At 50.7% G+C, this 26,502-nt stretch overlaps 1 protein-coding gene across 1 annotated transcript in view; it reads left to right on the forward strand.

Annotated features, from left to right (window-relative positions):
• Positions 1 to 26,502, forward strand: part of GLP1R (glucagon like peptide 1 receptor) — a 38,418-nt gene extending 11,916 nt beyond the window's left edge. Inside the window, exons 4-13 of the mRNA XM_025383596.1 lie at positions 4,758 to 4,876; positions 5,240 to 5,346; positions 11,559 to 11,712; positions 12,315 to 12,474; positions 17,051 to 17,111; positions 17,680 to 17,749; positions 17,834 to 17,922; positions 18,287 to 18,425; positions 19,468 to 19,509; positions 24,691 to 26,502. Coding sequence (XP_025239381.1) covers positions 4,758 to 4,876; positions 5,240 to 5,346; positions 11,559 to 11,712; positions 12,315 to 12,474; positions 17,051 to 17,111; positions 17,680 to 17,749; positions 17,834 to 17,922; positions 18,287 to 18,425; positions 19,468 to 19,509; positions 24,691 to 24,858 — 1,109 coding nt within the window. The 3' untranslated portion in view covers positions 24,859 to 26,502. The remainder of the gene's footprint in view (positions 1 to 4,757; positions 4,877 to 5,239; positions 5,347 to 11,558; positions 11,713 to 12,314; positions 12,475 to 17,050; positions 17,112 to 17,679; positions 17,750 to 17,833; positions 17,923 to 18,286; positions 18,426 to 19,467; positions 19,510 to 24,690) is intronic.

Below are 26,502 nucleotides of genomic sequence, written 5' to 3' on the forward strand. Positions count from 1 at the left end.
GGAGGCCAGAGCCACCCCTTCTGCCAAGAGTGTGGCGGCATTAGGAAGTCTTCCGGGGACAGGTGGGACTGGGGCCAGACCTGAAAGAACAGGCAGATGCGGAAGGGAAAAGGAAGCTCCTCCAAGGAGCAAGGGTTCCAGGCAGCACCTCGGACATGGGGCCAGGCTACTGGCCTCGGAACTACACGGTGTCCTGGAGAAGCCAGCCAAGCCCTTGAATTCTGACCCCTCTAATTGAGAACTTGGGACTCAGGATCGTGCAGAGAGAGCAGGAGCAGATGAGTCAAAGACAGAAGATGTTCAAAGGAAATGACTGGCGCAAACGAGACCTGGAGGAGAAAGCTGAAGTGGCTTCAGAGAGCCTGTTGGCCGCCCGAGGACCCTTCAGCAGCCTCGCTTGCCCATAAATAGCTGATCTGCTGGTTACAAATCATTCCGGCCTCATTAGCTACACCCCCTCCTGATCCCTACCTGTTTGTTAGCTTAGTTCTAATTATATGAGAGTCATAAAATGCTTTAAAAATAACCTGTAACTCACAGTTCTTGGAAACTCTGGCAGGTGCCTCCCCTGAGTAATGTCGAGCCTGGGGGCTTTTACAACAGCCTGGGGTTGCCAAGCGGAGACTGGGCCCAAGCTTGTCCCCAGAGGAGTTCTGGCTGAAGTGGTGCCACAAGCTCCATCTCCAGTCTTAGTGAAGAAGTGCCCCCTTCAAGAAACCGGCGTCGGGGAGGATGTTTCAAAGGTCTACTATGTACTGGGCACTTCACATGTTTTATCTTCTGGGAAGTCATAATGCTTCCCATTTTACAGATAAAGAAACTGAGGCCTGAGGCTGTGAAGGGACATGCCCAACGTCCCACAGCTGGTTGAAGGCAGAACCAGGATTTGAACTTGGGTCTGTGTTGTTCAGAACCTGAGCTCCTTCTCCTAAGCCCTGATGCTCTACAGTACCCTTCACCCTGGCCCCGAGCTGATGCCTTCATTTCGAGCCTGGCCTTTGACCCTCATCTCACTCCCTTGGGGAGGCCCTGTGCCTGGCCTCTCTGAGTCTCAGCTTCTGCATCTGTAAAATGGGGCCCAGTAGTCCTTGCTGGCCACGTCGTTGCCAGGGTGCAGGAGCTAATGGATTCATGAGCAGCTCTCCATGGCCCTGAGTGCCAGCACCCACGTGGAAGGGCGGCTGTTAGCTTGATTACAGGCGCCGCATCAGCTTCCGGGAGGAGAAGTGTTTAATTGGGGGTTTTATTTCCAGCAGCAGGGTCTGGCTTAATGAAATATCCCTGGGCCTCCTGGCATGTGGCTGCCGGGCTGCCTCCCTGTGTTGACAAGCCTTGAGCCAAATCCCTGGCTGTGTTTTACCAGCTCCTCCCAAGCCAGATAAAGCCGGGCTGATAAGTAGGGCTATGCCCTGACCCACCCCACCTCCAGCCAAGATGGGCGTCTGGGGATCATGGGCCCAGCCAGGAACCAGCCTGGCTTTTAATATTTGATGCTAATGAAGGGTAATTGACAGATGCACTTGCACAGGCTTGCTGAGCGAGGGACACAGCGATCCTTTGACTCTGTGCCGGTAATGCACACATCTGTGCACACACCACCTCCCCACCCTCCCACCTGGCTCTGAACAGAGGGCACAGGAATGGTGCAGCTGCCGGGGGTCTGCACTGGCAAGAGGGCCTGCTGGCAGGAGACTGAATGTTGAGAAATCTGAGCCCAGAGGAAGGGCAGAGGAGAATGGCACATGCCACGTTCTTTCCTATTAACAGCAAGTTTGGCCGCTAACTTTAGGCCTCTGGAGGCAAAGAGCTGGGGGGTTTTAGTCTTGACTCTGCTACTTTCTAGTTGATGATCTTAGGAAAGTCACATGGCTACTCAGAGGCTCGGTTTCTTCATCTGTAAAATGGGACTAACCATTCCTACCTTGAAAGGTGGTTATAATGTCCAAAGGTGTCAGGTGTACAGTAGGTGTTCAAAAACTGGTTCTGTGAAGGCACAGCCTACGGAAAGAGCGTATAAGGAGCATGTTGTGAGGGAACCTGCAACAAGGCAGTGCCTACTGTATGCCAGGTCCTGTGCCAGCTGTGGGAAGTGGTTCTTACTATCATCATATGGTTGCAGACTGAGTCCTGGGTATATGGGTCTTTAGATGTTTTGTGTGCCAGCGGTTCCATGGCTGTGTCTTCTTTTCCCTGGCCCCTCAGCCTTCTTCCTTTCTCCCCATTTCCTCCCACCAAAGCAGGGTGCTAGAGCAGGCTCTGACACCATCTCATTCTGCATGGAGTCAGCTCAGGTTCCCATCACTGCTTTTCGGGGTATTTACAGGAGAACACTGATTTTTCCTCATGTCGGAAGACTTGGCCCCAGTGAAGAATCTCAGGCATCCATGCAGCAGATAAGAGAGGCATCTGGGGGCTTGAGAGGGGCCCTTCACATTGCTAAAATCAGACCATGTGCCTCCCCTTCTCTGCCGTTGGGGATACAGCTGATTTTGTTCATAAATGCTTTTGAAGGGTATTGGAACGCCATCGTTCCCACTGCTGTCAGTTTCACCATTAGATTTTCAGGTTTTTGTTTTTCTCCCAGGTGAAGTGTCTTTTAAAATGCAGGTTCTTCCAGAAGGAGTCATGCCGCAAGCTGACTCGCCCCACTGGGTTACCAGATAATGTCTGTGTCTTGAAGAGGGACCTGGTTCAGGGTTTGTCTGGGAAAGGAGCTGGGAAGGAGGAGAAGAAAGAGCAGGGAGGCTGTCCTGGTGTCTGGCATCAGGGTTAGGGAAGGGCAAGGTCCATTGGCAGGCCTTGCTGACAGTGCTGTAAGAGGGCTGTCATCGGACTCTGCAGTAAAGTTGTCCCTGCCACATTTTTTGCTGGGGCGAAAAATAGAACCCCCAGACTAGATGGTTGCCCCTGTCCTGCACCCCTGAGGGTCAGGCCTGGGGCTGCCACAGTCCCTATCTCACACACACACACACACACACACACCCCACCACTCTTTAATAAAGCCTCTTCTCAGGAGACCCAGTTCTTTCAGTTCTTTTTTTTTTTTTTTTTTTTTTTTTTGAGACAGAGTCTCACTCTGTTGCCCAGGCTGGAGTGCAGTGGCTCGATCTTAACTCACTACAACCCTACAACCTCTGCCTCCCAAGTTCAAGTGATTTTTGTGCCTCGGCTTCCTGAGTATCTGGGACTACAGGAGTGCACCACCATACCCAGCTAATTTTTAGTATTTTTAGTAGAGATGGGGTTTCGCCGTGTTGCCCAGGCTGGTCTCGAACTCTAGAGCTCAGGCAATCCACCTGCCTCAGCCTCCCAAAGTGCTAGGATTACAGGCATGAGCCACCACGCCCAGCCAAGACCCAGTTTTGACTGCTGTCTCTCCACATGAACACTGACCAGTCACTACCCTCAGTGGGCCTCTGGTGTCTTCTCCCTTCTCTGTCCCTCATTCCCTCCTTCCTCCCACAGCTGGGAAAGCTGGTCTTTAAAAAATCTTCTAGACTTTTAGAATGTTGAACTCTTTTAAAGTTCGTCCCGCCTGCAGCTTCCCTTCTTGGTCCTCCTGTGCTCCCTACAGGTCAATGTCCCCCACACCCTCTCACTGTGCCCTTTGTCCCAAGTTCATTGGCCCTGGTGTCAAACTTAAGTTCCCCTGCAGGGAGGCTAGGAATGAGGCATTTCCTCCTGGATGCAAATAAGCAGTGGCCTCTATCAGCCTCACATCAAACCTGAGGCCACAGGTCAGCCATCTCCCTGGTAGGTGGACATGGGGCATGGCGGGGGACAGCCTCTGCTGCGATGTGAATGGGCACAGGCCATGCCCCACCTTGCTTCTGCAGGGCCTGTGTTTGATCTCTGTTAGTTTCCATCTATGCTGTTCCTTTCTGAGGTCTTTTTTGTTTTTTTTGTGTGTGAGTCTTGATTCTCTGAAGCCAGGGACGGTGCCACCATCCTCAGACAGGGGAGTTCCCTGAGGACAGGGGCTGGATCCTTCCCTCTCTCCAAGGGCTATCTCCATTTCCAACATATAATTAGAGTCTACATGAAGGTAGGAGCTGGGTCTTCCCCTTTTCTATGGGGGATCTCCAAAGGCCAAGGCTGCATATATCCATGAGGCTGTGTACTCCTTTTAGACCCGGAGGTCTAAAAGGTAGGTCTGTGTCTCCTCCATCAGATTAGGACTTCTTATGGGAAGTGCTGTGTCTCTCTCTCTCTCTCTCTCAGATTGGTGCTCTGCCTCCCTTCCCTTCTCTTGGGAACTCAGTGTTAACCTTGTTCCCAGGGTCTGCTCTCCCCAAGGAGTGTGGGCGGGAGGTGGGTGCTGAGTCCTGAAAATCAGAAATAGCGAGTGACTGCTGCTGGTTGGTGCCAGACCTTGTCAGTAGTGTGATTTGAGGCTGAAGGCAGGGACACGGATGTGAGCTAAACTCGTCTCATCTCAAAGGCATGAATTCATTAAACTGTGTCCTAGGGTGGCTGAGAGGCAGGGCTGAGGGTGGAGCTGAGGAGCCCCTACCATGGTGACCCCATCTTGTCCCTGGACCAACAGGGTATATGACAGGAGAGGAAGGTCCAGGTCTCTGTGTATGTGTGTGTGTGTGTGTCTGTGTAAAGAAGGGAAAAGGATGTCACTAACTCAGAGTGGTCCATTCTGGGGAAGCAGGGATAGCCCTCAGGTTTGGGGAGGAAGGGGGGCATCTAGCACTGGGCAGGCTGCCCTATTCTGGGCTGAGGCTCAGGGCCAGGTCTCCCCACCCCAGTGCCGCAGGGCCACGTGTACCGGTTCTGCACAGCTGAAGGCCTCTGGCTGCAGAAGGACAACTCCAGCCTGCCCTGGAGGGACTTGTCGGAGTGTGAGGAGTCCAAGCGAGGGGAGAGAGTGAGTTGAGGCGGGGTTCTGAGCCAGGGGGCGGGGAGCCGTGTCTTGGCTTCACTGGAGCAAAACCCCTTGGCTTTGGTGGGGGCATCTGCGGTCATTTCATCTATCCCCTTGCCTCTGGGGGCTTTGTACACCATGCTTTCTGGACAAAGATGGTGTGTATTCACCTCTCTGGTCTTGGAACGGGGCCTGAGATATCCAAGAACCATCGCCATAGGTTACGGTTATTCTCTTTCTTGGTCCCGGTATCCCTGGTGAGTCCTGACTTGGGGCTCCAACTCTGCCTCTGTCCCATGGGAAGGAAGGTTGTGGGAAGAGGGCCATGGGCTGCCCATGTACACGTATGTCCCCTGTGTGCCACAGAGCCCCCCGGAGGAGCAGCTCCTGTCCCTCTACATCATCTACACGGTGGGCTACGCACTCTCCTTCTCTGCTCTGGTTATCGCCTCTGCGATCCTCCTTGGCTTCAGGTAAGGTAGCCCGGACCCCAGGAGGGGGCCGCTTCATCCTAACTCCCCCAGATAGAGGAGTGAAGCAGCCCAACACCAAATCAAAGCAACAGCGCAGCACATTCTTCCTTCCCTTAAGAGCTCTCTAGAGAGCCCTGACCTTAGAATATGAGGTTGAAAACACAGGATATGATACTGTGTTCTTAGTCTAGTCTCCACTATGTAAATGTGTGCATATGTACTGCAAAAAAGAACAAAAATACCACACATGCACCACCAACCTCAAAACCTTAACCGTTGGTGATGGGATTACAGAAAATCCCAGGAGATCTTCTCCAATGAACATATGGAACTTTAATAATCCAGAAGTCAGTATGATTTTAGAAAAGATCTTGGGGACTAGAGATCCTCCTCCCTTTGGGGCTTTTCAGCCCCAGTGGAAAAGTTCCTCCTTAGGTCTAACCTAGATGAGACGTTCCTTCCAAACTAGGAACTGGGAACAGAGTATCAGGTTCTTCCCACTCCTCTGTACTTGGTGGAGGTGGGCCTGGGGGACTGGGTTCAAAGAAGGGAGGGATTCTGAGACAATGAGACCTCAGGACACCAGGCAGCAAGGGCAGGAGAGGTGGCATTCCCCCTCCCACCTTCAAGGCACCTGGCACAGTCCTGGGCACATGGTGCTCAATAAATGCATTCACTCAATGAATATTCTCCTCTTTATTACGAATTATTCCAGCGATTCAAAAATGCAATAACTGATATTATGATCACTCATGCATACACCATCCAGCCTAAGAAATAACATATCTCATAGTTACACTTCTCTGGGCAACCCTCTCTGATCACATCCCTCTCCCTGCCCTACGCCCCTCAGAGGTAAGCCCTGAATGTGCCTCTTTGAATTCCCAAACATTTCCTTGTACTTTTACACATTTGTGAGTAGCTATAGAAATACATAGCAAGGTTCTGTGTATTTTTAATGGTGTGTTGAGCATATTTGTCTTAGTCTTTTCCTGCTGCTATAGCAAAATACCTTAGACTGGGTAATTTCTAAATAACAGAAATATATTCCTCACGGTTCTGAAGGCTGTAAAGTCCAAGATCAAGGCACCAGCAGATTCCATGTCTAGTAAGTGCTTATCCTGTCTTTCCAAGATGACACCTTCTCACTGTGTCCTCACATGGCAGAAGGGCAAATGGGTGAAAAACTCTCATAAACACCCTCAAGTCTCTTTGATAAGGTACTAATCCCATTCGTGAGGGCAGAGCCTTCATCAACCGAATCACCTAAAGGCCTCACCTTTTCATACTATTGCCTTGGGGACTAAGTTTCAACATGAATTTTGGAGTGACACAACATTCAAACCATAGCATTCTGCCCCTGGCCCCCCAATTCCTGTCCTTCTCACATACAAAATGCATTCATTTAATCCCAATGGCCCCAAAGTCTTAATTCATCCCAGCATTAACTGTAAAGTCTAAGTCCAAAGTCTCATCTAAATATCATTTAAACCAGGTACGGGTGAGACTCAAGGGATGATTCCTCCTGAAGGAAATTTCTCTCTAGCTGTGAACTTATGAAATCACTGAAGTTATGTGCTTCCAAAATGAAATGGTGGGGCAGGCATTCTTATTTCATAGGATGGACATTCTCATTTCAAAAGGGAGCAATAAGGGTTGGGTGTGGTGGCTCATGCCTGTAATCCTAGCTAATTGAGAGGCTAAGGTGGAAAGCCTGCTTGAGGCTAGAGATTGGAGACCAGCCTGAGCAACGTAAGAGACCATTAAATAAATACAATTGTTTATTTTTTATCTGAAACAAAATAAAGAATTAAAATTAAAATCAAAAAAGGGAGAAATAGGAAGAAAGGGGTAACTGGTCCCAAGTAAATCCAGACTTAACAGGACAAACAAGATCAAATCTTAAAGCTTGAGAATAATCTTCTTTGATTCAGTGTCCTGCCTTCCTGATATAGAGGTGGGAGTTGAGTCCCCAAGTCTCCCCGAAGCCCCACTCCCACAGCTTTGCTGGATTCAGCTCATGTGGCAGCTCTCTCAGGCTGGAGTTGTGTGCTGGTGGCTCTACCAGTCTGGGGTCTTGGGAGAGAATCTTGTCCCCCATGACTCTGCTAGTCATTGCCCTAGTCAGGACTCTCTGTAGCGGCCCCGCCCCTGTGCCTTAACTACTATAGATTTATTAGAAATCTCCACTCTGCCCAGGCCCTGAGGCTCTCCAGGATATCCTTTGAAATCTAGGTCTTCCTGGATTTCAAAGAAGCAGCTATGTTCCCTATAGCTCTTGCACTCTGTGTGTGTAGAGTTAGCACCACATGGGCACTGCCAAGGTTTACTGCTATGTCCTCCAGAGGGATGGCCTGAGTTATACCTGGGCCCACTTGAGCCATAGCTAGGGTGGCCAAGGAGCACTGCACCCCAGTGTGGGGAGCAGAGACAGGAGGTGGCCCTGGGCAGTGAGTTCCAATGTCTCACATTGTCCAGGGCTCCTCCCCCAAAACTGTTCTGCTCTCAAGACCCTGACATCTGTGCCTAAAGATCTCTGAAATGCATTCAGGGTCATTCTTCCACTTTCTGGATGAATGGCACCTGCCTTTCCTCTATCCATACTAAGCTTATTAAATGTTCACTTGGCCACATCCTTGGCATTGTCTCCTGAACATGCTTTTGCATTCTTTACAACATGACCAGACTGAGAATTTTCCAAATCGTTAAGTTCTTCTTCTCTTTTGATTATAAATTTCATCTTTCATTTCTCTCCTCCCACATTTTGCTATAAGCAGTCAAGAGAAGCCATGCTGTACCCTCAACACTTTGCTTAGAGATTTCTTCCACCAAATATTCTCTTTCATTGCTCGAAAGTCTTTTCTCCCACAAAACACTTGGATATAGACACAGTTCAGCCAAATTCTTTACCACTTTATAACAAAGATGGCCTTTCCTCCAGTTTCTAATGCAATGCTCCTCATTTCTATCTCAGACCTCGTCAGAATGGCCTTTACTGTTCATATTTCTACCATTATTATGTTCACAACCACTTAGATAATCTCTACAAAGATAGAAATTTTCTACATAGCTCTCATCTTCTTCTGAGCTCTCACCAGAATCACCTTGTATGGCCCATTTGTGGAAATATAGACTTTTTTCCAGCCCACCACCCAATTCCACAGCTACTTCTACATTTTTAGGTATTTGTTTCACAGCTCCCCACTCTCGGTACCAATTTCTGTCTTAGTCTGTGTCTGCTATTATAACAAAATACCTTAGACTTGGTAATTTTTGAATAATAGAAATTTATCTCTCGCAATTTAGAGGGTGGGAAGCCCAAGATCAAGGCACCAGCAGTTTGATGTTTAGTAAGGGCCTGCTCTCTGCTTCTGAGACGGTGTCTTCTCACTGTGTCCTCACGTGGTGGGGAAGGAGTGAACACTATGCCCTCACATCACAGAAGGCAAAGGGCTCACAAACTCACATAGGCCTCTTTTACAAGGGCACTAATCCCATTCTTGAGAGCAGAGCCCTCATGATCTAATCATCTTCTGGAGGCTTCACCTCTTAATACTATTATTGCATTAAGGATTAAGTTTTATCATGAATTTTGGAGGAACACAACATTCAAATCATAGAAATATTTTTCTGTAATTTTTTGGTCCAACATTATGTTTGTATGAGATTCATTCACATTGACACAAGTAGTCCTGTTTTGTGGATTTTTAACCACCATTCCATATTCCATTGTATAATAGAGCACAGTTTATCTGTTAACCTTTTAATGGACATTTGAGTTGTTCTCTTTTTGTCTTTCTGAATTACAAATGTTGGTGCAATGTGCATTCTTACTTGTGTATTTCTCTGGGGCATATACCTAGGAGTAGAATTGCCAGGTCTGACTACCACCTGCTTTTACAATTTTACTAGGTATTGTTAAGTTGCTCTTCTCTTTGGTCACACCAGTTTACCCTCTCACCAGTAATAAAAGAGAGCTTCCTTTGTCTGGCCTTATCACCAATGTTTAGTGTTTTCAGACTTAATTGTTGCTAACCTGAAGTATCTGAAACTGCCTTATGATTTTAATTTGCATATTCCAGATTCCCAGAGAGATCAAGCATTTTTTTCATGATTTATTCTGTGAATTGCTTTTTCAGATCCCTTGTTTACTTTTCCATTGGCTTATTTGGATTTTTCTTTTCTATTTTACATATTCATTATATATTCTGGATACTAATCCAGAATTTACCCTCTCTTTAGTCTGTGGCTTATTTTTTCACTCATTTTATGGTGTTTTCCGCACAGTAGTTCTTCATTTTAATGGAATAAAGTTTATCAATTTAGTATTGATAAATAAAATTTATCAATAAAGATTTACCAATTGATAACAGTTAATTTTATTGATTGGTTTAAAATTATTCATTTTTTTCCGAAGAACAAATTGTGGACAGTCTTATTAAGAAGTCTTTCCTTGGCCGGGCACGGTGGTTCATGCCTGTAATCCCAGCACTTTGGGAGGCCAAGGCCGGCGGATCACGAGGTCAGGAGATCGAGACCATCCTGGCTAACATGGTGAAACCCCGTCTCCATTAAAAATACAAAAAAATTAGCTGGGCGTGGCGGCTGAGGCAGGAGAATGGCTTGAAACCGGGAGGTGGAGCTTGCAGTGAGGCAAGATCGCGTCACTGCACTCCAGCCTGGGCAACAGAGTGAGACTCTGTCTCCAAAAAAAAAAAGAAAGAAAGAAAAAAAAAGAAGTATTTCCTTACCCTAGTGTCATAAAGATGGCCACCTATATTTTCTGTAAGTTTCAGAGTTTTGCTCTTCCTTATGGTTCTTTGATCTGCTTGGAATTCATATTTGTGTACGATATAAATAAAGGATTTCATTTTTTTTTCTATATGTGGAATTAGCTGCCTGAGTACCATTTATTGATAGCCTTTCCTTCCCTGTTGATTTGCAATGACTGCCCTTCCATGTAGCAAGGCTCCATATACGAGTGGGTTGGTTTCAGTCACCTACAGTTTTTTTCTGTTAGGCTGTTTATCTTTCCCTATCCTGATACCACGGTGCCTTAACTACTGTAAATTTACTAGAAATCATATAGCAAAATCTCCTCCTCTGTGATTCTTTAGGAGTGTCTGGAATATTCTTAGCCCTGGCTCTTCTTTATAAGTTGTTAAAGTTCTACTTTAAAAATAAGTTAGAATTTTTATTAGTATGGAGAGACTTGACTCCTTTAAGATAGCGAGTCTTTCTATCTGTGAATGTGATGTGTCTGTCTCCCACTAATTTAAGTCTTCGCTAATGATTTTAAGCAAGGTTCATAAAATTCTCCATCGAGATCTTACCCATCTTCTGTTAGACTCATTTCAAGGCAGTTAATTTAAAATATTGCGAATAAATTATTTTCAAACATTTACTTTAAATTTTTTTAACACAGGCATATACAAACATGCTTATCAGCAACCTTGCTAAACTGTCTTATTAGTTCTAATAATTTGTAGATTTCTTCAATTTTCTATGAAGATAATCTGTCATCTACAAATAATAACCATTTTGTTTACTTCCAATTCTTGTACATTATTCCCTTGCCTTATTATCGTGGGCAGGATCTGTAGTTACAATGTTGACTAAAGCAATGATAACAGACATCCTTATTTTGTTCCTGATTTCAAAGGAAATGCTCCCACAATTTCTCAGTTAGGATTGATATTTGCTCCTGGTTAGGTAAATAGCCTTTATTAGGTTAATAAATGCCCCTGTACTTTCAATTTGCTACACATTTTCTCAGGAAAGGATGTTAAAACTATCCAATAGTTTCTGAATTCATACCAAGTGCCTAGTCCTGGTCTGCCTCTGTGAGGCATTTAAGATGTAGGCCCTGTCATGAAGAAGCAATGTTCCCGTTGGGGAAACTGATCCTCATGCATAAATCTCTTCGGTTATGCATGACTTTGTGTAAGAGAAGATGCTGCAGAGAGAAGGATAGAATGTGGATGGGAGGAGGGGGCAGTGACCACACAGCGGAAGCCTTCATGGAGAGGCAGGATTTGAGTTGGACAGAGGATTTTCACGATGATGGGGAATAAGGGTATTCACAGGAGAGGACACACGCACAGTCCCAGGGCCGGAAACATGCCTGATGTGTGTGTTAGCTTGAGAACCTGGGGTTGTAGAGCAGAACTGTTGGCTGCCTTGCCAGGGAAGGGCCCTGCTTTCTCCTTCAGACACCTGCACTGCACCCGGAACTACATCCACCTGAACCTGTTTGCATCCTTCATCCTGCGAGCATTGTCCGTCTTCATCAAGGACGCAGCCCTCAAGTGGATGTACAGCACGGCCGCCCAGCAGCACCAGTGGGATGGGCTCCTCTCCTACCAGGTGTGTGGTGCATCCGGGATCACCTTGGGAGCGATGGGTGGTTGGAGGATGCCTGCCTCTGCCACCCTAGCCAGACCTGGGACAGGGGAAGGCAAGAGCTGACCAGTCCTGGCCCTTTGGGAGCCCCTAGTCTGATGGGAGAGGCAATTCACCTTGGGACCCTCCAGTCTGCTGAGAGAGGCAGTCTACCTTGGGGAGCCCCCAGTTTAAGGGAGGAGACACTGCCCTAGGGAATTCTCAGTCTGACACAAATGAGTAGTCTTTGGAGACACACTTGGGTTTGAATCCCAGCTCTGTCACTTACTATCTGTACACTTTTAGGCAAGTCACTTACTTCTCTGAGGCTGAGAAATAAGTGAGAAGCCACTTACTTCTCTCACCTGCGGAGGGGGCGGATAATATCACTTTCTTCCAATCAGGATAATGAGGATTCGATGAGCTAAAGCAGATAAAGTCCCTAGCAGTATCCCTAGCCGGAGATGTGAGCTGTCTCCTCCTGCATTAACCATGGCAGGATAGTGGCTGGAGCAGGATGGGGAATGGTATCAAGAGAGGCAGAGGGCAGAGCTGCTGTCCCCACAACACCCTTCCTCTACCCCCAGGACTCTCTGGGCTGCCGCGTGGTGTTTCTGCTCATGCAATACTGTGTGGCGGCCAATTACTACTGGCTCTTGGTGGAGGGTGTGTACCTGTACACACTGCTGGCCTTCTCGGTCTTCTCTGAGCAACGAATCTTCAGGCTGTATGTGAGCGTAGGCTGGGGTAAGGCCCACCGTCACCCACCCCGAACCTGTGGTATGGGGGTGGGAGACTTTGGCCCCTCTTCTAACATGGTACTTGGAACGCACTGCTGAGCAAGGGGCAGGGCCCACTGGGTAGCCCCCTTCCTGGGCACAGGACCCGCTGCCCGTGGGCTGTTAAGATGCTGTAGGGGGTTATGGTCCTCCCCTCCTCTGCATAACTATCCTCCCTTAATGGAAGCCTCCACCCCATGTGGCCAAACACCACCCTCTACCACTATCATGCATACCATTGGAGGTATGCACTGTCCTCTTAAGACCACATGGGGACATAAGTTCACACCCAGTCCTGGGCAGCCCGAGGACCTGAGGGAAATGGTGAGTCCTGGGCCTCAAGGTGGGGAGGGGATCAAGAGGTCAGGGCGATGACTCGGGGGAGCCTGCTGGTGCTCTCTCGTGATGGTGGAGAGGAGGGCTCACAGGAGAGCCAGGTACGGTGGGGCAGGGGGACCAGAGGCCAGCCAAGGAGAGGGAGGACGGCGGATGTGCCTGGAGCCCAGCTGGAAATGTTCTAGCCAAAAAAGTTTGCCAAGAACCATTGTGTCTTTTTTTTTGCTGGAACATTTCTGGTTGTGCTTCTGCCTCTCACCACGTGGGATTGTAATGAGGGGCAGTGTTGGGGTTGGGCAGGGGGCTGGGATCCCCTTCACCCCTGGGAAAACATGCAACAGGCCCTTCTGGAGGGGGCCACGGTGCCCAGAGGATAGGCCCTGCCCTGTGCCCTCCCTAATCTGTCATTGAATCCATGGTAGTTTTCCTGTTCCACACCATCCCCCACCTTGCTTGCCACTCCTTCATTCACTCCTCCTTCCTCATGCGCCCACCTCATGCTGCTCTGACCATGGCTGCCACTGTCACTGACCTCCAGGGACTTTCCAGCTGAGACACATCCAGACTCCTCTTCCCTGACTGGTCCTGCCCCCGGGCCTTTGCAAGGCTGTTCTCCATGCAGGAAGTTCAGGGAGCAGCCTTCCCACACCAGGGGGTCCGCTGCCTCTTCAGGAAGGTGCCTCAGGCCACTGGCCCTCGTGGTTCTGTGCTCTCCACCCTCTCAAGCTCTCCATCCCCTGTCCTTGCACTTCATTTGTTGTTACTGGTGTTCCTCAGCCACTCTGCTCTATGCAGCCCCCCACCGGGAGAAGGGTAGCCTGAGATTTTAATGTGACCAGTGTCTTGAGGGCACCAAGGCCCAGAGCTGGCAGGGCCTTACAGGCAGAGCAGGCCCTGGAACCCAGGCCTCCTGACTCCCAGGTTCTGGGCCTGTGGCCATCATGCCCTGTTCTCTTGCCTGGACTGTGTCCCTTCAGTTCCCTGCAGCACCCCTGAGAAGGCTCGGGCCTCTGCACAGGTGGGCAGGTAGGCCTGGCTCCTGCTCACAGATCCCTGCTCTCACCTTCCTCCTCCTCCCCCAGGACCCAGTCCCTTCCTTGGCCTTTTCTCCCCAAGGCTTCTTCCTCCTGCTAGAGCAGGTAGAGAGCCCTGCAGCTCACTAGGGGTTGGGGAGGAGGGAGGCCATTGAGGTCAGCTCAGGGAAGGCTGTCTTCAGGGTGGGGGACGGTGTCTGTCCATTCTAGGAAATAGCATCAGCGCTGTTAGTGCCTGTCACCATGGCGACCCGAGGGCAGGAACAATCAAGGGACGTGTGTGTTGTGTGCAGAGGAGCGGGGGTGGCTGGTTGGAGTTTGGTGGGGACACACTGCCCTAGAGGTCTCTGAGTGGGAGATGGGGGAGGGAGTGCCAAGTCCTTTTCCTAGCACCTCACACCCCAGCTCAGGGCTCGGGATCTGTGGGAGCACAAGGGCAAGACCCAGAGGATACCCTGCTCCAATCAGAATACCTTTTTCTTGAGGAATTGTGGTGGGGGGAGACGGAGAGAGATTCACAGGTTACTAGGAGCTTGGACATGATGCCAGGAGGCCTTGCCCAAGCTGGGATACTTGGGAAACAACTTTTAGCTTCGTCTGTAAGTAGAAGAATTGAAATTAGGACTCTGACACAGTTGGAGAGGTCCCCCAAAGGGCATGGCAGCTTCTGCTGCAGTCCCCAGGTAGTTGGGGGCCTGTAGAAATCCACACGGAGGCTGTGCAGGAGGGAGGCCGGTGATGGATGAGGGAATCATTACTTCCTGGAGCCAGTTCTGTGTGTCTTAATTTGAGCTTTTTTCTCCAACCTGTCTTGCTCGTTTTCTAAATGGGAGAAAGATGAAGCCAGCAGGGAGTGCGTAATGTTTGCATGCGGCAGGGCTTTCGTGGCTGTGTTTTTTGAAAAGGCCTTGTTAAGGAAATGCTGACGATGAGTGAAACTTGCCAGGTCTGGCTGATGACATGGGTGAGTGCCCTGATCCTGGAAGGAGGTCTCAGAGAGAAGGGACAGCAGGGGGCGGGGGATGGCCAGAAGGAAGCTTCTGCAAGTGTACATGGTTCAGGAAATCGGCATGCTCTTGCCTAGAGAAGTTTCCTTCCCTCATTGGTGTATTGACTCACCCATCATTCATTCCATTCTCACTGCTCATCTTCTATGTGGCAGTCCCGTGCCATGTGCTGGGGCCTTTGGAGATCATCCCGTTCCTTGTCCAGTCTCATAAAGGCCTGTTACTAAAGCACCTTGGATGCTGAGAGGTCTGATTTGTGTAGAAATAAATGGGCCAGGAGAGAGAGAGCTGACGAAGAATGCTGGTCAGCTTGGGGCTCCTTTGCTTCCTCCATCTCTCCCTGCATCATCAAGCACAGTAGATCTGGGCACACAAACTGCTTAGTAGCTGCTGTTGAGTGGACACTGATGTGCTAAAGATATAGACAATCGTGACAGGAAAGGCTCTGAAGTGGTTCTGTCCTGGAAATGTGCTCCTGGCAGAGATTCCCCAAAGCCACACGTGCACACTCATGGTCCACCCACCACACCCTCACACACACGTGTCTACATGCCTTAATATGTACACGCTTACCTATCTCAGACACATCAACACTGAGGGAGCCACCAGTGGAGACAAGCATGGAGACAGCCAGTGCAGAAGGCCACTGAGGGCAGTGGGAGTGGACATGGGATTGCAGCCCTGCATTCGAGCCCCACCTGTGCCCTTCTGAGCCCCTGATCCATCTCCTCATCTGTCATGTGAGGAAGGACAATCCAATTTTAAATCAACCAACACAGATTGAGCTCTCAGGGTGAGCTGGGCATTGAGGCTCTGAAGGTGAGTGAGGCCTGGGCTCTACCCTCAAGGAACTGGGAACCAGTTGTATTAATTTTCTGTTGCTACAGAACGATTAACCCTGAAACTTAGCTGCTTAAAACAACTAACCATTGTTATGTCACAGTTCTTGTGGCCTAGAATCTCGATTCAGTTTAGTTGGGTACCTTGTGGCTCAGGATCTCAGAGAGAAAACTCTCTAGGCAAGAGCATGTGGATTTCCTGAGCCACATACACATACAGTAGCTTCCTTCTGGCCATCCCCCACCGCCTGCTGTCCCTTCTCTCTGAGACCTTCTTCCAGGATCAGAGCACTCACAGAGAAGCAGCCAGCTGTCACCAGGGTTGCTGTCATCTCAAAGCTTAACTGGGGATGGAGAATCTACTTCCAAGCTCACTCACGAGGCGGTTGGCCGGAAGACCCAGTTCCTTGCTGGCCGAGGCTGGAGGTCTCCATTTCTTGCTGCAGAGACCTCTATCTAGGCCTTCTGAGTTCTCTCAGCACAGGGCACCTGGTTTCCCCCAGAGCAAGTGATCAGAGAAAGAGAGAGAGCTTGCAAAACAACCCACAGTGTCTTTTATAACAATCAGAAGTGACATGCCATCACTTCTGCCAGATGTCATGGGTCACATGAAACAGTACTGATACAATGTGGATTAACTGCACAAGAGTAAGAGCACAGGAGGTGGGGATCCCTAGGGGTCATCTTAGAGGCCGTCTACCACACAAATCATGTCTCAGCTGAGTGGAGAGTAGTATTGTTGTAGCTGTTGTTATCGTAGGCCACTGCGGACAGTTAGTTGGTCAGTTGGCATCAAGGACTGGGCTCCTGTCTCCATTCCAGGATTCTGCTGAGCCCTCTTGCAGGTGTACAGGGGTAGGGAACAGATGACTGAAAGGACATCCAGTGCCTGAAGGAGATGACTAAGATCGGCAATGTGGGCTGAAGCAAGAGAGAAAAAGGACATCAGAGGGTTCACCTGCGCCTCGCCTCATCCAGCATGCTGTCTCCACCGCACAGCCCAGTCCCATTACTACTTGGGTGTCTGTGACCTGGTGACTCAGGCGGTACTCTCAGGGCAAGTCCCGACAGTGTGCCTGGCACATAGGAGGTGGGGGACTGACGACTGATGAGGACCTCTCTGTAAGGAAGAGTCTGGAAGTCTGCATGGGGCTCCTGCTGCCTCTGTTCTCCCAAGTGCCCAGACAAAACTAGAAAGCATAGTTTGAGGCCAGGCAAAGAGAGAGGCTGGAAGTGTGAGGGGCCTGGGGCAGGGAGAGGCCTCGGCATGTGGACTGTGGCTCTGGCCTGCCAGCCCCTCTCCCCTTCTGTCTTTCCCTCTCTCTTAGGTGTTCCCCTGCTGTTTGTTGTCCCCTGGGGCATTGTCAAGTACCTCTATGAGGACGAGGGGTGAGTGTCCTGCTCCAAGGGGGTGGATGTGTTCAGGTCCCCATCCTCAAGGTCCATGGGATTCCTTGGTACCTGGGGAACCCATCTGTTGGGAGGATAAAGGTGGGGACCAGGAGATTAGAATGTGGATTTTGTTCTCTAATCCCTCCCTGCCCCTGCCTGGTCCTAGGATTGTTTGATGACTAATGGTACTGGGTCTATAGGGTACATGGTGCCCTCCTGCAGGTTCTTCTGTAATATCCGTTTATGTGAAACAGTGAAATGTGTGTGTCATTTTGTATATGATTCTGCGAACACACATGACTGTGTTGGTAGGTCCTTGAAAGCTTGTTTGGGGGCTGTGTACATCTCCGTGTATGACTGTGTATTTGGACTGTACGTGTGTATTGTGGGACTGTGCACTGGCAGGGCTCTGTGGGTCCATGGGACTGGTTGTTGGGTGGCTCCTGGGAGCTGTGTGTGTGGCACTCGACATGGCCATGTGCATCGGTGGCCCCTGTGCCCGCACCTGAGCTGGGGATCCTATGAGTCCTGCTGGATGCATGCACGCATCTCTCTCCCTCCCCAGCTGCTGGACCAGGAACTCCAACATGAACTACTGGCTCATTATCCGGCTGCCCATTCTCTTTGCCATTGGGGTGAGTGATGGTGTCAGGGATGGGAGTGGCAGCTATGATAGGATTAGGCTGGTGCCCCCTGCCAATCCCGGCCCCACCCCGCAGGTGAACTTCCTCATCTTTGTTCGGGTCATCTGCATCGTGGTATCCAAACTGAAGGCCAATCTCATGTGCAAGACAGACATCAAATGCAGGTGATGTAACTGAGCTGAATTTACTGAGGACCCTCAGCAGGTGCCCCTTTCCTTCTAGCAGAGAGAAAGAGAGATCCTGGGATGCTTAGCTTAGAGCCCTACACTACCCTCTTCTTCCACCCAGGCCTGGCCTGGGACCCCAAACCCTTGCTTTTGCCCTGTCTCTTGGCAGCCCCTGGTCTTCTTGGGGTCTTGACCTCTATTCTTTCCCTCCAGGCAGACTGTTTTCCCAGGGTATTTGGGGTGGGAGAACATCCATGACCCAGATGTCAGGACTTGGTAGGAAGTGGAGAGGGTAGAGAAAGGGGAAAAGAGTCCATGGGAGAGGTCCAGAATGACTCGAGATCTCCGCCTTGCCCCTCAGACTTGCCAAGTCCACGCTGACACTCATCCCCCTGCTGGGGACTCATGAGGTCATCTTTGCCTTTGTGATGGACGAGCATGCCCGGGGCACCCTGCGCTTCATCAAGCTGTTCACGGAGCTCTCCTTTACCTCCTTCCAGGTGACTTCATGGTTGGGGACACTTGCTTGTAAAGTCCTAGAGTGGGGGTGGGACAGACACCAGCCTGCCTCATGCAGATGGAAAAGGTGGGAAGACTGAGACCCGGAGAAGTGATCCCTACCCAAAGTCACCTAGTTGGAGCAGAGCCAGAACTAGTATCCCCAGGTGTCCCAATACCCCAGCCAGTCTTCTCTGTAAGCACATGGGACAAGAAACCTTCTTGGATGTAGCTCTGGGTACCCAGCCTGGCATTGCAGGTGCCATCTACTGGGTGGCAAGCACCCTGCCAGGTGCTTTACATGCATTTTTGCATGTAAAATGTAAAGGAGTGAATTGCGCCCTATAAGGAGTGAATTGCACATTCACTCTTCACAGAACCCAGGAGGTGTGCAGGGTTAGCCTCGCTTTGCAGAGGAGCCTCAGAGGTGTTAAAACCAGAGTTACGGTGTCACAGTTTCAAAGAGAAGAACTGATCCTCTCCACTAGCATTAGATGATGCTAAGGGGGTGTAAAAATACAAAAAACTGGTCCCTGCCCCTCACGAATGTCATGAGATGCCTGCACACATGTGGGCTCATGTGTGTGTATTTACATACATGTGCAGACATACAGAACACAATTCTGGAGCCCTGGGTCTCCTGCGTGAACAGATGGGGCTGGGGTGGGGAATGTTCTCCACGATCAGAGTCATTGTACTTCACTGGATCAGACCTCCTCAAGGAGAGGTTGGATGTAGGATCTCTACAGCTTCTGGGCAGCTTCTGAGCAGGGTCTCCTGGACCCCATGGCATATGCCTGGGAGATCCATGGGGAGAGGCTAGCTGGGGCCTGTAGCCAGGCCTAGTCAGAGAGGTGCAACTCTGGTGTTCCTTCAGAAAGGAAATAAGAGGGAAGCCACTGCCCCATTCCTGGATCTGCCTGGGCTACTGGATTTGGGGAGGGGGATATTGAGGATGGAGTCCCAAGGTGCTTCTGACCAGGGGCCAGTCTTCAGGTCACCTCCCTCTTGCTTCCTCCCTCCTGATGTGACTCTTGTCTCCAGGGGCTGATGGTGGCCATCTTGTACTGCTTTGTCAACAATGAGGTAAGCTCTGAGGAGGGATGGTGGGGACCCTGGTGGGTGGGTACCATCGGCCAGTCTGGAGTTGTACAATGGGGACTCCCATCAATCTTGTCAGCTGAAACCCCCTACTCACCCCACTGAGGCACTAGGGTTGAGAAGGCATCTTGTTCACAGATTTGGTTTTCTGTGCATGGATCTCTCTCACACATGAACACACACGCACACACACGCACACACGTAAATGTACAGGCATACCCTAATGGCATGTGACCCTAGGGAAGACCCAGCCTCAGGTTAAGGGAATCCTGAATGACCCTCTTTGCTTGGTGGTGGTGACTGTCACTTACAAAGTGATTCAACACACACATACCCAAGCCACATGGTTGGGGCTTTAATAATCACTATCTCATTTAATTAGGACCCCCACACCCTACTAAAATTCTTATTTCATATTCCCATTTTTTTTATATATACATGAGAACACTGAAGATCAGAGAGAGTCAGAAACGTGACCTAGGTTTGGAAATAGTGGCACACATCGCCTCTTAGCTTTTTGGCTAAGATGAAGTATGGGAATAGTGGCATGGCAGAGCCAGGATTCAAATTAATTCTGCATTAAAGCAGAAAGCACCCCATTCTTCATACACACAGGCAAGAGCCCTGGCTCACTGTGGGGGAGGGGGTGGCTTTCTGGTGCTAGGATGGGAGAAGGGGGTTCTTGCTGGCCCCACACCCTCTCCTGCAAATGGCTGCAGGACAGCAGGCCTCCCTCCCATCCCTGAGATGGTCAGCTCCTGGGAGGAGGACATGGCTGTGTTGTGAGCACCTGGAAAAGGCCCCTTCCTCCAAGGTACTCAGCTATGGAATCCCAGAGCTCAGGGATCTTGGAGTCAGCGCATTAATAGACTTGTCTTTTTCTATGGGTGAGGGGGATGCAGAAAGGACAGTGGGTGGGGACCTGGGTGTTTCAGGGAGCTATGAGATGGCTAGAAGAAGCAATGTGATGTAGCAGAAAAGATGCAAGGATGCAGGCTTTGGCATCTTACTTGGTCTGATCTAGGCCCCATCACTTAATGAGCTGTGTGACTTTGCCTAAGTTACTTGCCCACTCTGAAACTTAGTTTGCTCATTTACAAAGTGGGGGTAATAATGCCTACCTTTGAGATTCCTGTGAGGATTAAGAAAGTCTGAAAAAGGAGGGAAAGGGGAACAGAGAACAGATCTGCTTGGCACGAAGAAACACACACCATTATCTCCAGATGCTCAGTAAGCAATCGCTATTAGATATCAGTATTCAGTGATTCCCAGAGACAGGGGCCCAGGGAATTTCAGAGGATGCCATGCAGAGAAAATGAGGCTGGGTGAAAAGGAACGGAGAGGAATGTTCCCCTGTCCCTGAGCCTCCCCCTGCCTCTGCTGAACTGGCTACCCATGGGAAGCATGGCCCTCAGACCTCCAAATGGGAGGGAAACCAAGGTTTCTTAAGTGCTTACTGCATATAAGTTGCTCAAAGTGTCTCATTACATCCAATGCTGTGCAGCAGATGGTATCCCCAATTCACAGCTAAGAACGTTAAGGCTCAGCAAAATGAAATGAGTAGCCCTAATTCAATAGCTAGAAGGCAGTAGAGCTGGTGGGCTGTGGTGGGGGCGAGATTCCACTGGGCTGTGGTGGGGGTGAGATCCCGCTTAATGCCTCAGGGCAGCAGGTGCTGGGGAGGTGAAGGCAGCGCCTGGCAAACGGTGGCCCATAAATGGGATTCTGGCTGCTCCTGGGGCAGGTCTCAGAGGATCCAGCAGGCTCAGTTTGGAAGGTAGGGCAGGGAAGGAGGGAAGGGCCTCACCCAACAGGCTCTTGACCCACAGGAGGCAGCAAGACACCGCAGCCCTGGTCCTCCTCCACTGCCATATCCTCAAAATGAATTTCTTTAAAACTGATGCAAAGGAGGAAGTGCAAAACCTAAACTCTGTGGATGGCCTTCCCTCCAGGAATGCTCTCAGCCAGCTGGGTGATGTGCTACCCAGCCCTGAGCTCTGCTGCTTTCCATTCCAGCCCAGTGGTGATGGGGACAAGACAGGGTGGCAGGAATCCCTGTGTGGGGATGAGGAGCAGAGGCCCGTGGGGAGAGACTGAGGCTTCCTGCTGCCACCTTGTCATCTCAGCCCCCCACGTGCCTGTTTCCCACTTCTCTCTCCTCTGACACACTCACCGCAGCCCCACCAGCAGACACGTGTGCTTGGTTTCCCTGCCACCATTGCCAAGAGTCTCCCCTGACCCCTGACTCAGCTGCTTCTCCAGATTCCATCCTTCCAAGCCCAGTCATCTCATCACTTCCCTCCTCATGCACCACCTATGACTGGCCCACCTTTGTAAGGGGATAGTACTTCTTTGCCCTTGGAAAAGAACTTGACCCTAAATCACCAGAGTTGCACCTCTCTGACCAGGCCTGGCTACAGACCCCATGGATCTTCCAGGCTTGTGCCATGGGGTCCAGGAGACCCTGCTCAGAGAACAGGAGAACCTGTCTCCTTTCAGAGCACCGCCCAGTTCCTTTAAACCCACCCTGAGACTCCTCATGCCCTGGCTGCTCCAGGCACAAGGACAGATACATCATTGTCACTAGGCCACAAAAGACACATGTGGCTCTGGGGCTGAGGCCTCTGTCCACAAGAGCCGTTCTGCAGACCCAGGGTTGCCATGGCAGTGCCAGATACTTGTGACCTGAGGAGAAAAGATGGCTTGAATATTGGTTCTGTGTGGCTGCCAAGGCCTGCACCAGCTGCTAGTGAGCGGGAGTGGGGACAGGGTGGGGGAGGCCTGAAGGTGCTTTTGCTGTAGCTTGTGCCTGAGAGCCACAGTGAGGTGACTCAGAGCCCTGAGTGCTGGTCCCAGCCCTGCCACTGCTGAGCTGTGTGACCTGGGGCAAGTTGTTTTGCCTCCCTTGCCTCTGTCTCCCCAGCTCTAAGTGAAGGTGAATGCACTTCCCAATTCACTCCAAATCCTGAGGCTGGCGTGGTGCCTGCTGGAAAGGGAGGTCAGGAGGGGTGTGCTGCACTGCAGAGGTCGAGGGCAGGGATGAGGTAAATCCGATGGTGGAGGAGGAAGTGTGGTGGCCTAAGTGCCAGCCCAGGTGCTCGGGATCAGTGGTGGTGTCTTTGTGTGTTCATTTTCATAGCTGAGGAACAGAAGCAACCTGATGTGAGATGCTCATCTACTTATGTGTTCATTCATTTGGCTCATTTAAAACACATGTATTGAGCACCTGCTGTATGCTGGGCACTGTGCTAGGTTCACGGACGCTGAGATGAGGAAGATGTGGCCCCAGCCCTCGAGGTGCTCCCAGGTGAGGGGGGAGGAGATGGACCAGGGACAAGCAGGACCGCAAAAGCCATGCAGTGGGATGCCGGAGGTTAGGAGCCGGGCATTGGAATCAGGCCAGATCTAGGTTCAAATCCTGGCTAAGCGACCTGGGGAAATAAACACTCTGCACCTCGGTTTCCTCATCTTTAAATGTAGAGCTGCTTTGCAGGGTCGACGTGAAAGTTAACTGAGATAATCAATGGAAAATGCCGTGCATACAGTAAGTGCCCAATAAATATGGTGATTTTCAAGGACAATTGTGATTACAGGGGTCACAGCAGAGGTTCAGGAAAAGTGCTCAGGGAGATGGGGGCAGAAGGAGACACCGTGTGTCAGCACCTTGAGAAGTCCCACAGGTGTCCCTGAAACCTCTTTGGTCTCTGAGGTGGTTTCCCGGGGGTGTGCCTCAGTTTACCATCTTTCCCCCCTTCTCCAGTGGAAAGGCTATGAAACAAGCCTGACTTCCTGGCAACTGCACAAGTAGGGTCCACCACTGGACTCAGGGCCCCCATCCCAGCTGTCAGCATATGCTCCCTTCACAAAGGCTCAGCCGGGCAGGGAGCTGGAATACAACAGGGTGGCTGTAGGTGGTGTCTGCTCAGCCTCCTTCCCTCCCCTACTCAGGCTTGGGTTCCTGACGCTGCATGGGACACTGGCGTCATCCTGGCAGGCAGCCTCTGGGCCATCTCAACTCTACTCAGTGCAGAAAATGTTCTTTTAAGGGATGGCATGCAGCCATACCAGGCGTCTTGCTGGGCGTAGCTGGATGGATGACAAAGGAGGAGGAGAGGAGGGTTGTTTGCACAGGGGCTGGTGGGGCGATTGGCCCCTTATCCACAGCCGCTGGCAGCAGGCCATCTTGGTGACTTGGCCTAAAGGGAAGGGCCCAGACCCCAGACACTCCGGTGTGGGAAGGCTGGGGACTTCAAAGAAGCTCTGGAAAGCAAATTTATGGGACCATCACCCAGAAGAGCAGTCTAGACCTCCCAGGACTAGCTTTTCAGGTTCCAGCTAGGCCTCTCCAGGGACCAGAATCACTGGCCACCACAGGGAGCCACAGCATTGTCACAAACCCTCAAGGGATGGGGGCTCCACAGCATTACTTGGATTTGTCTCTTTCTGCCCCAACAATCTGGTCCCCAAGCATCTGCCCTCCTGAGAGGCTTTTCCTGGTGAGGAGGCCAGAGCCCAGCACAACAGGGATCCTGGCTGACTGACCTCCCCGGGCTGCACCCAGGTCACTGCAGAGTCTCTCTGGATGGCATCAGTTGAGAAGCCCTCATTGGCTGCCCCTTCCTCCCTGCTGTTGCTCGTCTCAGCCGCATTCCTTCCTTCCCTCCCTCCTCCCCTGTGAGGTGCTGGGGCCTGGAGAGAAGCCCTCAGGGAGTTTAGAAGGGTCTGCTGTAGACACCAGGAAGGCTGGGGGTTGCTGTCCCCCTTCCCAATCATCCAAGCTGAAATAGGGATGTGTACTGTAAAGACAGAGTCTCTCTTCTCTCTCCCATCTCCTGTCTCCCTGCGTTTCACCCTCCCTCTCATTCTCTTCCGTTAAATAATACTGTGATGGATTGTAAAAGGTACTTAGCTGAATCACAGAGTTTAGAGATGGAAAAGACCAATTAGGTCATCAAGCCAATCTCTCTCCCGAGGAGATGCAGAAAATAGGAGGCAACAATAAACAATTTTATTGGGATATTAATTTAGGCGCCCGAAGGCCTTGACTTGTGTCTCTTAATATAATGCAGTGGATTTCTTCCCTTCCCCGCTAATGTAATAGTGGGGCCATTTTGTGAGCAGTTGGTTTGCAGGATGGTTTTTGTTTCCCTCCTTTTCTCATGGAAGGTCCAGCTGGAGTTTCGGAAGAGCTGGGAACGCTGGCGGCTTGAGCACTTGCACATCCAGAGGGACAGCAGCATGAAGCCCCTCAAGTGTCCCACCAGCAGCCTGAGCAGTGGGGCCACGGCAGGCAGCAGCATGTACACAGCCACTTGCCAGGCCTCCTGCAGCTGAGACTCCAGCGCCTGCTCTCCCTGGGGTCCTTGCTGCAGGCCGGGTGGCCAATCCAGGTGGGAGAGACACTCCCAGGGACAGGGGAAGGAAGGGACACACACACACATACATCCTGCTTTCCCTCCCCAAACCCATCAGACAGGTAAATGGGCAGTGCCTCCTGGGACCATGGACACATTTTCTCCTAGGAGAAGCAGCCTCCTAATTTGATCACAGTGGCGAGAGGAGAGGAAAAATGATCGCTGTGAAAATGAGGAGGATTTCTTCTCATGAAGCCACAGGCCCTTGGGGTTCCCCCAGACAGAGCCGCAAATCAACCCCAGACTCAAACTCAAGGTCAATGGCTTATTAGTGAAACTGGGGCTTGCAAGAGGAGGTGGTTCTGAAAGTGGCTCTTCTGACTTCAGCCAAACACAGAGCAGGAGTGACGGGAGCCTCCTCTGCTTGCACCACTTGGGGTCACCACCCTCCCCTGTCTTCTCTCAAAGGGAAGCTGTTTGTATGTCTGGGTTGCTTATTTCCCTCATCTTGCCCCCTCATCTTACTGCCCAGTTTCTTTTTGAGGGGCTTTGTTTGGGCCACTGCCAGCAGCCATTTCTGGAAACGGCTGTAGGTGGTGTTGAGAATGAGCATTGAGAAGGTGCCCGCTTCTCCTCCAGGTATTTGTTTTGGTGCCTGCCTCTGCCATGCCCAGAGAATCAGGGCAGCCTTGCCACCAGGGAGCCCAGCCCTGGGGTATGAGCTCCCAAGTCTGTTTTAAAGACGCTCAAGAATCCTCTGGGTTTCATCTAGGGACACGTTAGGAATGTCCAGACTGTGGGTGCAGATTACCTGCCACTTCCAGGAGCCCAGAGGGCCAAGAGAGATGTTGCCTCCACCTCTCCTTGGAAATACATTTTCTGTGACCACACGCTGTCTCTTGAGTGGGAATTTGGATACACTCTCTAGCTTTAGGGGATGTGACCATGAAGAGACTCTCTTAGAGAAACCAATAGTCCCCATGATCACCATGGAGGCAGGCTCCCCCTGTCTTTGAAATTCCCCCACTTGGGAGCTTGTATATACTTCATTCACTTTTCTTCATTGCTGTGAACAGTCTGTGTGCATAAATGGACAATTCCGATTCCTCCCATCTAGTGGAAATGAGCGGAATCATGGTGGTTGTGGTGGTGGTCGGGAGAGTGCAGTAGTAATTGATTTGACCCACTCACACTTGGAGCTAATTAAAGTTTGCCCTGCCTGCAGCCTCCCCCACAAACAATGAACAGCAGAAAGGCTGGGTGGGGAAACCACCAATTCTGTCCCCAGCCACGGTGAGGAAGCCCCAAGCCATGGTGACACACAGCAGCACTGCAGATACCCAGACAGCCAGCCATCCTAGAGAGGCTGGCAAGGAGTTCGTGGCTGCAAAGGAAGCTTTTAGAGCAAGAGAGAGCTCGCTCTTGGGCGTCAGGACCTCCGGGGAGAGCAGAGGGTTCCGACGGATTCCTTTATGAGTCGGTCTCTCTCTCCCTTTTAAATGGTGGGAACCCTCCCCCAAACCTTACCCCAGACACATTCTCCTGTGCCCCTCAGAGAGGCATGTGATATGCAAGGAAAATACTAGGATATTAAACACATCAAGCAGAAAATTTCTTATACTTC

The sequence above is a fragment of the Theropithecus gelada genome, chromosome 4 (assembly GCF_003255815.1).
Source record: "Theropithecus gelada isolate Dixy chromosome 4, Tgel_1.0, whole genome shotgun sequence".
Classification (NCBI taxonomy): domain Eukaryota; kingdom Metazoa; phylum Chordata; class Mammalia; order Primates; family Cercopithecidae; genus Theropithecus; species Theropithecus gelada.